The sequence below is a fragment of the Astyanax mexicanus genome, chromosome 16 (assembly GCF_023375975.1).
Source record: "Astyanax mexicanus isolate ESR-SI-001 chromosome 16, AstMex3_surface, whole genome shotgun sequence".
In the NCBI taxonomy this organism is placed as follows: Eukaryota; Metazoa; Chordata; class Actinopteri; order Characiformes; family Acestrorhamphidae; genus Astyanax; species Astyanax mexicanus.
In genome coordinates this window covers 4,860,470-4,875,487 of record NC_064423.1, presented here as the reverse complement: position 1 = coordinate 4,875,487, position 15,018 = coordinate 4,860,470, and the positions used below count along the sequence as shown (strand labels likewise).

The following is a 15,018-nucleotide window of genomic DNA, read 5'->3' as shown; positions in this document are numbered from 1 at the left end:
TCAATCTATAATACCCCCGCCCCCTGCTAACAACTTCCAACCATCTGTGTCTCAACGCTATCAGAGGCACACTGCTGCTGCTGCAGCTCAGCCAATCAATCAGCTCTTCCTTCTGCCCCGCCCCTAAACCCATACATCACCCATCCCAAACTACCCCTCCCATTTTTTTAGCTTTTTTTCTAATTTGAGCTGAGGGTGGAGTCAGCTAAAATGAATGAGTTCAGTGCCCCTTTAATCCAGTCCAAATGTTAAGGGCGGAGCTAAAGCAGCAGCATGGCAGGAAACCCACTAATATAACAGATCTGAAGCTGTTTAGCAAAGAGGAATGGGCTAAAATTCCTCCAACACGATTTGCAGAAACACTGGAAATGTTCATCTAACAGTTAACCCTTGTGTGGTGTTCATATTTTTGTTACTCGTTTACTTTGTTACTTGTATTTAATTCAGCAAAATTAAGCAATTTAACATTAAAATGCTTTACACATGCTTGCTTCACCTAAATTGCAAGCAATATAAACAGCTTACATGGTTAATATTTGCCCTTTACCTTTCTTATGTTAAATTTCTTTCAAAAAGTGCTACTCTTTTTTTATTAGTTTTTTAATAAAATGTAAAAGAAAATGAATTAAACTCAAGATATGAGTAGAAAATTTGTTTAGTTTCAAATTTACAAATGAAGCAATGTTTATTAGCCCTTGGCCAAACATACTGTATGTAATATAAATGGTTGGGGGGGGGGGGGGGGTGGGGGGGGTACAGTGTGTGTTTATCGAAAATGTGTTTTGATATATGTTTTTCACAAAAAATGAGCCAATGAGTTTGAGTTAGAAAAAATATTTTTTTAGTATCATTTGATGAAAAATAAAAACGGGTCCCACAGACCCGAACACCACACAAGGGTTAATGTTGCAAAATCAGGATTTTACATAATTTTGCCAGTTACAGATATGCAATACTGGATCAATATTTAATATATTGGTCTGATTTATGTGACTTTGTTCTCCTTATATACTCATAGAATTATTTTTTCTTTTTTATGCTATTTGCAAACTGTGCAAAGCATTTTATAATGTTATAAAGCATGTTATATATTATGTTTTTTTTTTAACCATACAGTGATTTAGAAATAATCATCAGCTGTGGAAAAGATATTAAACAAGCCTTTATTTAAATTATTGCAGCATTATTATAAGATAATTGTTATTGTACTTTAGGTGAAAATGGAATAGAATAAAGAGACCAAAAAATACAGATTTCTTTTTTTTTTTTTTACAGAATTTGAATACACCAAGTAGAAACTGTGTGGAGGAGACTTAAAATAAAAAAAAAAATAAACCTTTGAACAAGAACATTTGCTCTGGTAAATCAGTATTTAAGCATGTCCCCCTCAACCATCATTTACCATCAGCGTGTAGTCTTTCCCACCAGGACTAGCTTCCTTTAGGAAGGTGAAAATTTCAGCTACATTTTTTTTAACACAGTTTTGTAGGTTGTAAGAATAAGTTACATTGCTCTTAACTACAAAGTGTGGCATCATGATGTCTGAAAGCAAAAAATAAAGCTAAACAACCCAAAATAATAAAAAAATAAGTGTAAAAAAAAAAAACCTTATGTTTCTGGGTACCCTAGGAATGGTTTCTCTGGTCCACATGACAACACACTGATTGTGTCTTTATACATGATGACAGGGGCCAATAGGAAATTTTAAAAATGGTACCACTTTAAAAATAAGGTTCTTTTCTAAATGGTTTATAAATAAGGGTTATAAAATTAAGTTGTAAGTTCTCTTAAAAGTGTTTTCTGTAAGTTTTGAGGGGGATTTAGTGCCCTCTCTGGTGAGAATGGGTAATTGCACCGAGCATGCGGAAGAATCATTTTAAACTGGACGGGTGTGATGCGGTCTCCTTTCAGAGCGGATAAATCTGAGTCCAGAGAAAAAGAGAGAGAAAGAGAGAGAGAGAGCGCTCAGTCAGAAACTTCACTCCTTCGTTTCTTTGGTTTTACTATGAGTGAAGGAGCTACTGAGCTCTGAGTGTCCTCTTCTGAAGTCCCCAATGCTCCACCAGCCACAAGCGTTCAGTAAAACTGAGCCGGATCCTCTTTTAGAGGCTGAAAGTGTGACGTAAGTATGTAAAAAAGTGTGACGTGGCCAGAAGAAAACTAACGCGAAAAAAGAGACCTGACACCCCAGTTTTTAGAATTAATATCTTAGCAGGCTTAACAGGGATGGTGGTTCCAGCACACTGATACCATTAAACACTATATTTTATCCCTTTTCTAATCAGAAATGCTTCTGCTTTTAGTTTAGAAACAAAATATGGACTGCCACTTAAAAAACCCCATTAATAAACACTTAATAAACACATAAATAGAAAGAAGAACAACTTTTTTTTTACATATCTAGTAAAATAATATAGAAAATCAGTTAAGTCATGTAATATGTTATTATAGTTATTATAGCTATTATGGTTATTATTATAGTTATGATCACTGATGAAAAATGAAAAGACAAAGTAAGATATGCATTAAGTAAAATTTGAGGTTTAACAGTATAAATGAAAGTAGAATAATTATTTAGTACACGACAGGTCACTGTTGCCCTTTCTATTGATGTGTTGTAACTGCTTATTAATGGTTTATAACCTAATTAATAACCATTAAGAAACTCCTTTATGAACTATTTATTTGAAAGTGGTACCAATTTGAATATAGCATAAAATAATGTTACAATAAATGACAGTATGATGTGAAATGATGTAAAATAACAGTAAAATATGGGCGAAACTGCTTCCAGTTAATCACTGTAATTTTACAGGACTTTTTTACAGCATGCATTTAGAACAGTATTGCTATAACACTATAATTATATGATTATTAAGATCATTAAAGTCATGAGAATCGCTATAATTCACAGCTTCTGCTAATCTTAACATCAGGTAACTGCATCTCTACACGGTGGTGTAGCGGGCGGAGCCGGGGCACGAGCGGAAAGGTGATGGTGAGCTGGGAAACACAGGTAAGAAGGTGGGGCTGAGAGGAGGGGTGATGGCTGCAGGATCCTGGCGTTTCTGGCGTTTTTGGTGTAAAGCTGAGTAGCGGAAGTTCAGAGGAGGCCTGGCGATGCGGACCGAGACCGGAATCTCCTCAGATGAAGAGCAGTCTCTCTCAGCTGATTCGCTGGATTCACTGGAGGAGGCGAGGGGGCGGGGCGGCTGGGGTCTCGGCCCGTGTGGAATAATCTGCTGAACAGGGTCTACCAGCCGAGCTCCGGCTGGACTGGGGTCCTGGAACGCCGGGATGTGGACATGTGGACGGGTAACTGGAGGAGGTGGAGGGGGTGGAGCTTCCTGTCGAGTGGCTGACTTCTCTTCTAGCTGTGGAATTCCAGCAGCCACTGAAATCCCAATGCGCTGCAGAGAAACACACACATATTTATATGTGATAAGATGATTGACAGTTATGGTGCCCATGGCTACGCTATTGTAAAAAAATATATAATTTCTGGAAGCTTGGTGCCAGAAAAAAATTGTAAAAAAATTATTAGTAGTAGTTTTGTTAATGCTCTAAAATATGTTGAGGTGAGGTCAGCTGGATGTGGTGGGGTTGGCTGAATGTTTTGGTCAGGTCGACTTGATGTTTGAGGATGGCTGGGTGGTTGTCTTGGTATGGTTGAATGAATGTTGTGGTGAGGTCAGGTGGATGTTGTATTGAGGTCAGCTGGACATTTTGGTGAGATCGACTGGATGTTTTGGTGAGATCGGATTTATGTTTTTTGTGAGGTTAGGTTGATGTTGTGGTGAAGTTGAATGGATGTTGTGGTGAGGTCGGCTGGATGTTTTTACGTGAGGTTAGTTGAATGTTGTGGTAAGGTCGGCTGGATGTTTTTACGTGAGGTTAGGTGGATGTTGTGGTGAGGTCAGCTGGATGTTTTTGCGTGAGGTTAGGTGAATGTTGTGGTGAGGTCGGCTGGATGTTTTTACGTGAGGTTAGGTGGATGTTGTGGTGAGGTCGGCTGGATGTTTTTACTTGAGGTTAGGTGGATGTTGTGGTGAGCTTGACTTGATGTTTTGGTGAGGTCGGCTGGATGTTTTTACGTGAGGTTAGGTGGATGTTGTACTGAGGTCAGCTGGACATTTTGGTGAGATCGGCTGGATGTTTTTCGTGAGATTAGGTGGATGTTGTAGTGAGGTCAGCTGGAAATTTTGGTGAGAATGACTGGATGTTGTGGTGAGGTTAGGTGGAAGTTTTGGTGAGATCGGCTGGATGTTTTTTGTGAGGTTAGGTGGATGTTGTAGTGAGGTCAGCTTGATGTTGTGGTGAGGTCAGCTGGATGTTTTGGTGAGATCGGCTGGATGTTTTTTCGTGAGATTAGGTGGATGTTGTGGTGAGGTCAGCTGGACATTTTGGTGAGATAAACTGGATGTTGTGGTGAGGTTAGGTGGAAGTTTTGGTGAGGTTGGCTGGATGATTTTTCGTGAGGTTAGGTGGATGTTGTAGTGAGGCCAGCAGGACATTTTGGTGAGAATGACTGGATGTTGTGGTGAGGTTAGGTGGAAGTTTTGGTAAGGTCGGTTGGATGTTTTGATGAGGATGGCTAAATGTTTTGGTGAGGTCAGATGGATGGTTTGGTGAGATCGGCTTTAGGTTTGGAAAGGTTTGCTAAATGTTTGGTGAGGTCGGCTAAATGTTTTTTCGTAAGGCCAGGTGGATTTTGTGGTATGGTCGGCTGGATGTTTTGGTGAGGTAGGTTTTTATGTTGTTGTTAGGTTGGCTGGATGTTTTGGTGAGGTCAGCTCAGATCAGATTAGTCTATCTTGACGGTTCACATTCACTGTAAATGAAAGTGATCTGTATCTGTGTGTAATGTGAACGAATCTGAATCTGTCCCTGAAACACGGTCTCACATGCTGCACATTGATACCTGTATAAACGTCTCCTTCTTCACCAACAACAAAAACCCTCATATTAGAGAGACGAGAGACTCGTATCTCTATAAAGGGAAATGGATGCAGAGTTAGCAGCTCATATGTGGAGCATCTTTTGCTGGAGTGGAGAAACAGCAAACAGCTGGTCTGAAGTTCATGCTCAGGTCCAGGAGGTGAAAAAAGGCCAGGCTTTGGTTTGCTTTTGCTGTTTTTTTTGCAGCTATAGCTGCACAGCTGCACCAAGAGATGCAGTGTGGGTACGAGGGAGAAGCACATAGCGCTAATGCTAATGCTATCTATCTATCTATCTATCTATCTATCTATCTATCTATCTATCTATCTATCTATCTATCTATCTATCTATCTATCTGATTGAGGATCACATATGAAAGTGACTCAAATCTAATCAGATCAGATTTGAGTCACTTTAGCCTGGTAATGTGAACGTAGCCATAGAGCCAATCCAAGATTTTGAATTTTAGAAAAGTTTAGGATTTTCAGTAAAGCCTTCAACAGAATGTAACAGAATAAAAATAATTTAAAAGATAAAAGAAGAGGAAAGAATGATAGATGAGGTGAAGGTGAGTATGGATTGCAGTTCTTATGAAGGGCTCTCTGTTAGTTTTGGCCCACTCTGCCGTACTCGTGAGAGACCCCCGCTTGGTGGAGTTGTTTTGCTGTCATCAACTCCATCTGGATCTAATTCACCGTCCCTTCAGAGCCAGGAAGCGCTTCGCTTCCAAGAAAATAAACTTTATAGAGCATAAACTGAGCAACAAATCTGACAAACAAACAGGGATATTGATTTTACCTCTGGATGGAATATTTCACAGGACACCTGGACGACTTTCTGACCCGGGTCCGCACCGAAAACGGCCCCGACGCAGAATCCAACAGCCTGAAATAAATAAAAAACCATTATCAACTTAATCATACAGAGATAAACACATGGACAATATCAGAGAAATGAATGTTGTAATGGAGTTATGATAACATCTGCTCAAAGCAATCAAATAGAAGCTTCTTATAGCGGTTTGATCCTTTTTATTGCCACAGCTTTCCCAGTTCAACAGTAGGATGGTAGGATGGCTCTTCCTCCCCCCCATCAATTACCATGATTTAGGCCAGCATGGACATTTGTTGATTTAAAAAGAACTGAATGAATTTATTACTTCAAAGTAATATATTTCAGCTATTAATGGAAAAAATATGGTCCACTATTTAGTGGCTCTTTAACCCTTTGAACTCTAGCTTGTTTTGGTGTGTTTTTTCTCCGTTTTTGTTTTCAGTTCCTCTTTCAGGTCTTATAACACAGTAATTATATCAGACAGACACATGCCCTGATCTCTTTTACTCCAGAAGCAATACGGCTGCTCAAAAATATAATCATTTAAAACGTAAAAGAAAGCAGAATTGTTATATTTTACTGGAACTGATCATGTTCTGCTCAAAATTTTACCAAGCGCATGTTTTTTATTTTTACTTATTTTTGAATGTATAGACTATAGAAAATGGTTGGACTAGAGTGTTTATGAGTTAAAATCATAAGAATATTGATGATATATAGTTCATTACATGGCTTATTAATTATTACTTTGATAAAATACATGGAGAAACAGCATCAGGCGGATGTATCTTGATAATCAATAATCACACCTCTAGGATACATGTAGATACTAAAAACCACCTGACACTCAGAGCAGCCTATGCCTTTCAGTATTTTAATCAGGACACACAAAGAAAACTATATACAAAAATATAAACTTCTGTTTATATTTTTAGTGTGTTTAGTGCAAAATAACCACTTAGTAAAAATAAAAACTATATAAAGTAGTGTGCACACCATACCTAGCTTTAGTTTGAGTAAAGCAGGTAGTTTCATACTTTTTCTGTGGACACTTTTGAGTCTTTATTTACTGATATTATTTGGTTTGAAACATCATATAAATGTGTTTGAAGCACTAAAGGTTAATAATATTGGTTGAGGAAGGAGATCTCACTTTTTTAGGTGTTTTTTCTCAATGCGTTTCTTGTAGATGCTCTTGCCTACTTTGTCTTTGGGATTCAGTCATTGTTCATATAACTTGTGGAGACTTCTTTGCTAGTTATTTATAGCTTGTTCACAGTGTAAGCAGAAGAAAAGCATATGCTTATTGAAATATTGTCTAAAAAAAAGCTGTAAGAATTACTATTCTTATATCACAGTGATGCATGATTATGCTGTGATCTTTCTCCAGAGTAAATTGTTTAATTCTGCAATCATAAAATAAAAAAAATTGCCAGAATTTTTTTTACAGTGTAGTTAACACAGTGGAAATAACACAATTTGGGAAAAGCAAAGTAATAAGTAAATAAATGAAAACAGCAGTGGAGACTTTGTCTATTCATATTTTCATAATAATCCAACAACATTCTTCCCCCCGAATAAAGCCATATATATATATATATTAAGTGTAATAGTAAGTATATGTATTAAGTAATAATGACTTCTGGCAGACGCTCACCCCTTTCCCCGCTTCTGCTGGCTCACACAGGACGTCCTGTACCGGAGCCACAGAGCACTCCTGCACTGTGTACTCCACAAAACTGGCAGCAACGGGAGAAATCTGATGAGGAAAAGTAGAAAATTGGTTCATTAAAATAAAGAGTGTTCACGGTTTAGCTAGAAATTTCCCAAAAGTGTATAAATTCCACTACAGGCCTGTGAATTAAATGTTCATTTCTCCTGAAAAAAATGATGCGTAAAATTTACTTTAAAAAAAGTTTTGCAACTTTCTGCATTTACTTTTTTTAAGTAAATTTAATTCCATGTAAATTTAATTTTAATTAATTTCTGTATACTATATTGCCTAATTACAATTACTAAATTTATACAATATTACTCAGATAATTTATGATACATAATATATAATATATATAATATATATATAATATCTATAATATATTATATATATATAATATATATATATATATATATATATATATATATATATATATATATATATATATATATATATATATAATATATATAATATATATTCCTGAAATGTAAATATTTTTTATTAAAACACTGATTATTACACTGTCTCAACACATGGATGGCATGTAATACATTATTTATACTAGTAAACTAAACATAATCTATTATGTGCATCCATGGGTTGAGACAGTGAGACTTGATCTGTTTCCAAAATAAATCTTTGAGATTATGTAAATATTTGAATGTGTGTTTTAACTAAAATTATATATAATAATATTGTATAAATGAAGTAATTGTAATTAGGTAATATTGTATACAGAAATGAAGTAAAGTTTATTAAAAGAAAGGACTGACTGAAGTTCAGTTCACTTATTTAATCTGTGTAACATTTAAATCCTGAAACCGAGTTGAAGTTACTTAAATTTATCTGAAATTAAATTTACTTAAAAAAAATCATTTTTTTAAGTGTAAGGTGTTTCAATGAATTTGGCATATATCCGGATTAATCACAGTTAATTTATTGTGGAGTAAACACTTTCTTACACAGGGCTAGATTGGTTTGGACAGTTTTCTACCCTTAATCAATGAATTTAAAAAATGATTTTATATTTACTCAGATTATAATTGTTTGATATTTCATTTTTTTTAAATATCAGTATGCAAAAACAAAGAAAGAAATCTGTAAGGGTCAAATACTTTTTCACACCACTGTATCTGACCGTGGTGATGAACATGTGGAGCAAACTTTGAACAACCAAAAATAATAATAACAATTGTTCAGAATTCTTGACTCCAAAGGTCCCCCTGACTATAACATTGATTATTTTAGTCATTACAATTTTATTAATTGATGTAATTTAATGTTATTGATTAACAATCAATAGAATTACCACTTTTCTTAGTGGGACATGTTTCATGAGAGGGACATGTATTCTCAAGAATCATAATATACAGTATATCATTTTTGAAAAAAAAAAAAAAAAAAAACATTTGTCACTGTTTTTACAGAGATTTAAAAAAATGTAAAATGTAAAATATAAAATGTAAAAATTATAAGATGTAAAATGTAGAAAAAAGTAAATAGTATAGAACATTACTCATGTCATACTACATTATATTTAGAATGACATACGTTATAATATAACATGTACTTATAATATAATAAAATATGTACTAGTTATATTATATATATTTATATTAATAGCAGCACCTGGTGCGAGGCTCTGGTGATGGTGCTGATGGTGAGTTTGACGGGCAGGGTGCTCTGATGGTTGTGTTTGTGGAGGGTGGTCCTGGCAGTGGACACTGCAGTTTCACTGTCCACAGCTAACAGCAGGGGGCAGTCTGGACATGTCCTCTGCAGCTTCTCTGGGGGATCTGAGAGAAGAGGGTGAGAGTGTAATTAGAGGGGTATGTAATTAGTATACAATGTAATTAGGAGTATATGTAATTAGTACACAATGTAATTAGCTTTTTAATCAATCAATTAATCAATCAATCAACCTTTTTTTTTTAGGTGACCATCATTGACAATGCAGCCAAGCATTTACAGTATAAAAGGGATTTAAACCATTATATAAGAAATTAGAAATAGGAAAAAAAAAATTTTTTAAAAAATAATATGTATAAAAATAGGAAAATGTAAATAAAATGACCATTAAAAAACACATAAAAAGTAATGAATAAAAAAAAGAAAGAAAGAAAGAAAAAATAATAATAGTATTAAAAGTAAATTAAAAAATGTAAAAAATAAAAAAAGATTATATATACAGTAAATCAGACTCTGGTAAATCATTACCTGGAACGAGAGTGCAGTCGTAGCTGTACAGGTAAGAGAAGCCCTCAGGTGTGTGCAGAACTGTAGTGTTGCAGTTTCCAGAGATTTGCTACGACACAAGTAATCCAGCAGTGAGCTCAATATCTCTCTCTCATACACTAAACATCTCAGATATTACTTATGTTCCAGCTAACAGTGTAACAGTAATAATAGCAAAGTAATACTCATGTAAGTACATATACTATATGTTTCGATTATGTGAATTATTATGCCTAAATAAATTGTAAGTTTGTATTTGTATTTGTATTTGTATTTGTATTGTATTTTTTGTGTGTCAATAATTCTAGAGCCACATAAATAACATAAACTGGCATTTAGTATTCTCTTTGATTTCATTTAATATATAAAAAAAGGTCTGAACACTGAAAAAAAAACGGTAAAGAAAATTTACTTTAAAAAAGTTTAGCAACTTTCTGCATTTGTTTTTTTAAGGAAATTTAATTTAAGATAAATTTAAGTAACTTCAACTCAGTTTTAAGACTTAAATGTTACACAGAGTAAATAAGTGAACTGAACTTCAGTCAATTCTTTCTTTTAGTAAACTTCACTTAATTTCTGCATACAATATTACCTAATTACAATTACTTCATTTATACAATATTACTCAAATAATTTATGATACATAATCCATTATAATTCCTGAAATGTAAATATTTTTAGTTAAAACACACATATATTACACTGTCTCAACACATGGATGTCATGTAATACATCCTTTATACTAGTGAATTAAAAATAATGTATTACATGCATCCATGTGTTGAGACAGTGAGACTTGGTCTGTTTACAAAATAAATCTTTGAGATTATGCAAATATTTGAATGTGTATTTTTAATTATATATAACAATATTGTATAAATTAAGTAATTGTAATTAGGTAATATTGTATGCAGAAATTCAGTAAAGTTTACTAAAAGAAAGATTGATTCAGTAAAAATGTAACATTTAAGTTTTGAAAACGAGTTGAAGTCACTTAAATTTATCTGAAATTAAATTTACTTAAAAAAAGCAAATGCAGAAAGTTGCGAAACTTTTTAAAAAATATTTTATTTAAATTTTACAACTTTTCCTACAAATTACAACTTTTACAAACAACCATCTTCCCATCTACCCTCTCCCACCCACTTATCTTCCCGCCCACTCAACCACCCACTCACCCCTACCACCCATACCCCCCCCACCCCACACCCATACCCCCCCACCCCACACCCCATTCGTATTTCTTAAAAAAAAAAAAGCAGCACACTTCTTATGCGTTTTCTCTTTAGGCATTGCTAGTTTGGTCTTGTCAGTCATCTATATACGTAAGAATGGGGTTCCAAATCTTCCCAAATTTAGCAAACCTCCCCTCACGTTCATATCTGGTCTTCTCCATATGCAGTGTACTAAGTAGTTCAGCCACGTCTCATATTTGGGTGCAGTTTCTTAATTACAGACCAGTAAAATTGTCTTCTTTGCTATAGCCATGCCATGTTGGATTGCTTGTATTGTAAAATAATCATCATGTTGTTCTATAGCTGATGACCAGCCTAGAATAGCGACTAGAGGATCTGGGGTAAGGGAGCTTTTAGATGCTGTGGCATCGCAATAAAACACTTGTAACCAAAAATTCTGTAAATTAGGACAGGACCAAAACAGATGGGCTAAGGTGCCATTTTGACTCTTGCATTTAGCACATAAAGGAGACACATCTGCATAGATAGAATGTAGTTTTGTTTGGGAATAATGTACTATATAAGTAAATTTTACGCATCATTTTTTTCAGTGCAGCACAAAGTTAACAGCTCAGGAAATTACACTCACCCTTACAGCCCATAAATTCAAATCCACATGGTTGAGCACTAAAACAATATATGAGCTACAAGTTGCGGAGAGTGAATACACACTGACGGTAAGTTTCCAAAATTGGGGGACACACCCATTATGCAAATAGAATGTCTCATAAGCCAATGGAAAGAAAGGCTAAAAAATAATTTTACAGTACATATGCACTTCTTAATGTGACTTAGTGTGATTATCAATTTATCAGTTTATCAGTTTATCAATAATACCAATAACTCTGCTGATGTCCAATCATATTCATCTCACATCTCTCTATCAGAGACACACTGCTGCAGCTGCTGCTCAGCTAATTAATGAGCTCTCCATTCTGCCCCGCTTCTAAACCCATACATCACTCAGTTCCCCTCCCAAACTACCCCTTCCATTTTTATCCTTTTAAAACCTTTTAAAAACAGACTTTCCTTTTGTTTTTTTGTTTGTTTTTTTTTAACAAGTATGGGTTCACAGTGTATTTATTCAATGTTATAAAATAAATATTCAGCCATAACAATACACCAGGAGTGATCACATATATTTTAGTAATAAATAGCAAAAAAAAACAGTAGAGTTACTGTTTCTTACTGTTTCCATGAAAGGTCTTATATCACAGCGCTTCCAGGATTTGGGACTCAGGATGTGACACTTTGTCTCAAGAACATCCAAATCCAAATAGTAGACCTTCCCAGCTGGACCCTAAACATACAAAAAATATTAAAGGTTTTGCCACTAATTTTTGTACCTTAAAATAAATACAAATACATGTCCATATATACAGTACATCAGTTAGATGTAGAATAGTGATGACAGCTTATTCAGGGGTGTCCAAACTACGCCCGCCAGAATCTAAAAGCAGAGAGAGTGCGCATTTCTAGCGCAGATAAACGGGCCAAAGAGTCTAAAAGCAGAGAGAGTGCGCATTTCTAGCGCAGATAAACGGGCCAAAGAGTCTAAAAGCGGAGAGGGTGCGCATTTCTAGCGCAGATAAACGGGCCAAAGAGTCTAAACGCAGAGAGGGTGTGCATTTCTAGCGCAGAAAAATGGGGCAAATAATCTAAAAGCGGAGAGAGTGCGCATTTCTAGTGCAGATAAACGGGCCAAAGAGTCTAAAAGCAGAGAGGGTGCGCATTTCTAACGCAGAAAAACGGGCCAAAAAGTCTAAAAGCGGAGAGAGTGCGCATTTCTAGTGCAGAAAAATGGGGCAAAGAATCTAAAAGCGGAGAGGGTGTGCATTTCTAGCGCAGAAAAATGGGGCAAAGAATCTAAAAGCAGAGAGAGTGCGCATTTCTAGGGCAGAAAAACGGGGCAAAGAGTCTAAAAGCTGAGAGAGTGAGCATTTCTAGCGCAGAAAAACGGACCAAAGAGTCTAAAAGTTGCCGTAATTAAAGAGTTTTATATTAAGAGACATCATGAAATGAAACATCAATTTGAAAAATCTTAGTTTACACAACACTGTAAAAGATAAAGATAGTGAGTCAAGTAAAATGGTGTGTAAATGAAATAATCAGGAAAAATGTATTATTTAAAGTGGTATATTTCATTATTTGTTTTATTACAGAGTCTGTGGCCCGTGACTTCAAATATATTTCTCCTTTTGGCCCCCAACAAAAAAAATGTGGACACCCCTGGCTTATATCATTGCTGTTGCTTTTTTTATGTCTCTAACAACAGTGTATGTGATGTTTTTGTTTCCTTTTTTGTATTTTTCAGAATAAAAAAATCGAATTAAATTCAAATTTAATTAGAAAATAACTGCAAAAATATAAAAAAAAATGTTTATAGCAAACATTTAGTGATTTTTGTTTGAGTTTTTCCGTATATTAGGAGGCAATACCTGGCGAGGTGACGTACCTGAGGGTGAACGTGGACGTTGTAAATCCTGTTGAGGGCGAATTTGTATCCTGTTTTTCTGTCCTCGTTGATGTAAGTCATGGCGAGTCGGGCCAGTTTGTCGACGCTCTTGTCGTCGCAGGGCACAGGAGACAGGTGGGTCGCCGTGGCACCCAAACACTGCAGCATCAGAAATGCCCACGCCAGACTCTGCATCCTCAACATCTTCTCTTTTTCTCTCAGTTTAAGCTGTTTTTCTTATTCAGGATGAACAGACTGGGCTGCATTTATTTCTGAAAGCTCTCTTCTCTTGTTTAAACTTGAAAAGAACAGAACGTGGACTTTGACACAGATTAACAAAACATCGGCTTTTGAAAAGAAGCCAAGTTCTGCTGCTCTGACCCCAAAACATGACTTTACTACTGCAGGAAAAGATCACAGTTATCTCCAAAATTATCTCCAGAATTATCTCCAGATATCAAAAATCTTAAAAACACTAAAATTTAAGTTAAAAGTAAAGAAAAGTAAATATAGTACACTGTTACAAACTGATGTAGCTAATTTTACAAGGAACACCCAACAGCAAAGTTTAAATTTTTCATTGCTGTAAATACAGAGGTCTCTGGAGTTTCCACTTTTTTCATTATTGTTTTACAATAATTACATTAATTTAATGTAATAAATGTACTGCTTTTCTAATTTAATATGCAATACAATAAGAATGCATGTAAAATAAAAGTAATAATCTGTAGTTACATGTGTAGCTAATAATATAAAGCTTATATATATATACATATATATATATACCTCTAAAACAAATTCTTTGTATATTATAGGTAAGAAAAAAATAAGTAAAATTAAATTCAAATACACAAAAAATGTCAAGAACACTGTATTGTTCTTGGAGCAGGAGTTACAGAAAATATATGTATTAAAAAGTAAAAAATAACGATCAAAAGTAAATTCCTGTCAAAATAAAATATTAAATATTTTCACAGGTAATTACTTTTGATTGTTATTTTTAAAATAATTTTATTTTGCCAGTTAATGTCTTTAAATCTTAAAGTTAAATTACTACTTTAATCAAATAGTATTTTTTTTTTTTTTGACAGAGAAAAAATGTTTGTAAAAGAAATTGTAAAGGTTTTATTATTTATAAGAAATTTCAGTGTTTTAAAAAAAATGTTTTTAATTTCACATTTTGTGTGTTTGGAACACATTTATAATTTTTTACAGTGTAATTTATTTTTTTCAATGTTTAAATATAAAGAGATGTAAAATCTCATGCTAATATTAAGAAGTGCTTGATTGTAATGTATTTTATGCCTTTTTGGACACTTGAGGGCAGCAGGTCTCTTCTGTATGAAACTAGTTCACAGTCTTTGTTCTGGTCTATAATAAACTTAATTTCAGTTATGTAGCACCAAGTTGCCCCTCAAAACATCCAGAATCACAACTATATATTTATATATTTATCAGCAGCTTTTATTCTGCTTCCTTAAAGTGCTGTTATCACTAAAAGAAATAAATGCATATCAATTCCTAATTTTTTTCCCCTGATGTGACAGTTTTGGTTATTTTGTCGAATCTGTAAACAAGTTTAAATATTTGACGGTAAAATATACATC

General features: G+C 34.5%; 1 protein-coding gene across 1 annotated transcript; it reads right to left on the bottom strand.

Moving 5' to 3' along the window:
* Nucleotides 1-1,144: 1,144 nt before the first annotated feature.
* On the bottom strand, nt 1,145-13,740 carry si:ch211-262h13.5 (CY domain-containing protein). Its single transcript, XM_022669547.2, has 7 exons — nt 13,412-13,740; nt 12,146-12,256; nt 9,704-9,791; nt 9,116-9,282; nt 7,430-7,531; nt 5,737-5,823; nt 1,145-3,410 (listed from the first exon to the last, which is right to left on the bottom strand). Exons 1-7 carry the CDS (start codon nt 13,613-13,615, stop codon nt 2,949-2,951), a joined length of 1,221 nt encoding a protein of 406 aa, XP_022525268.2. The 5' UTR covers nt 13,616-13,740; the 3' UTR covers nt 1,145-2,948.
* Between the last annotated feature and the right edge of the window lie 1,278 nt (nt 13,741-15,018).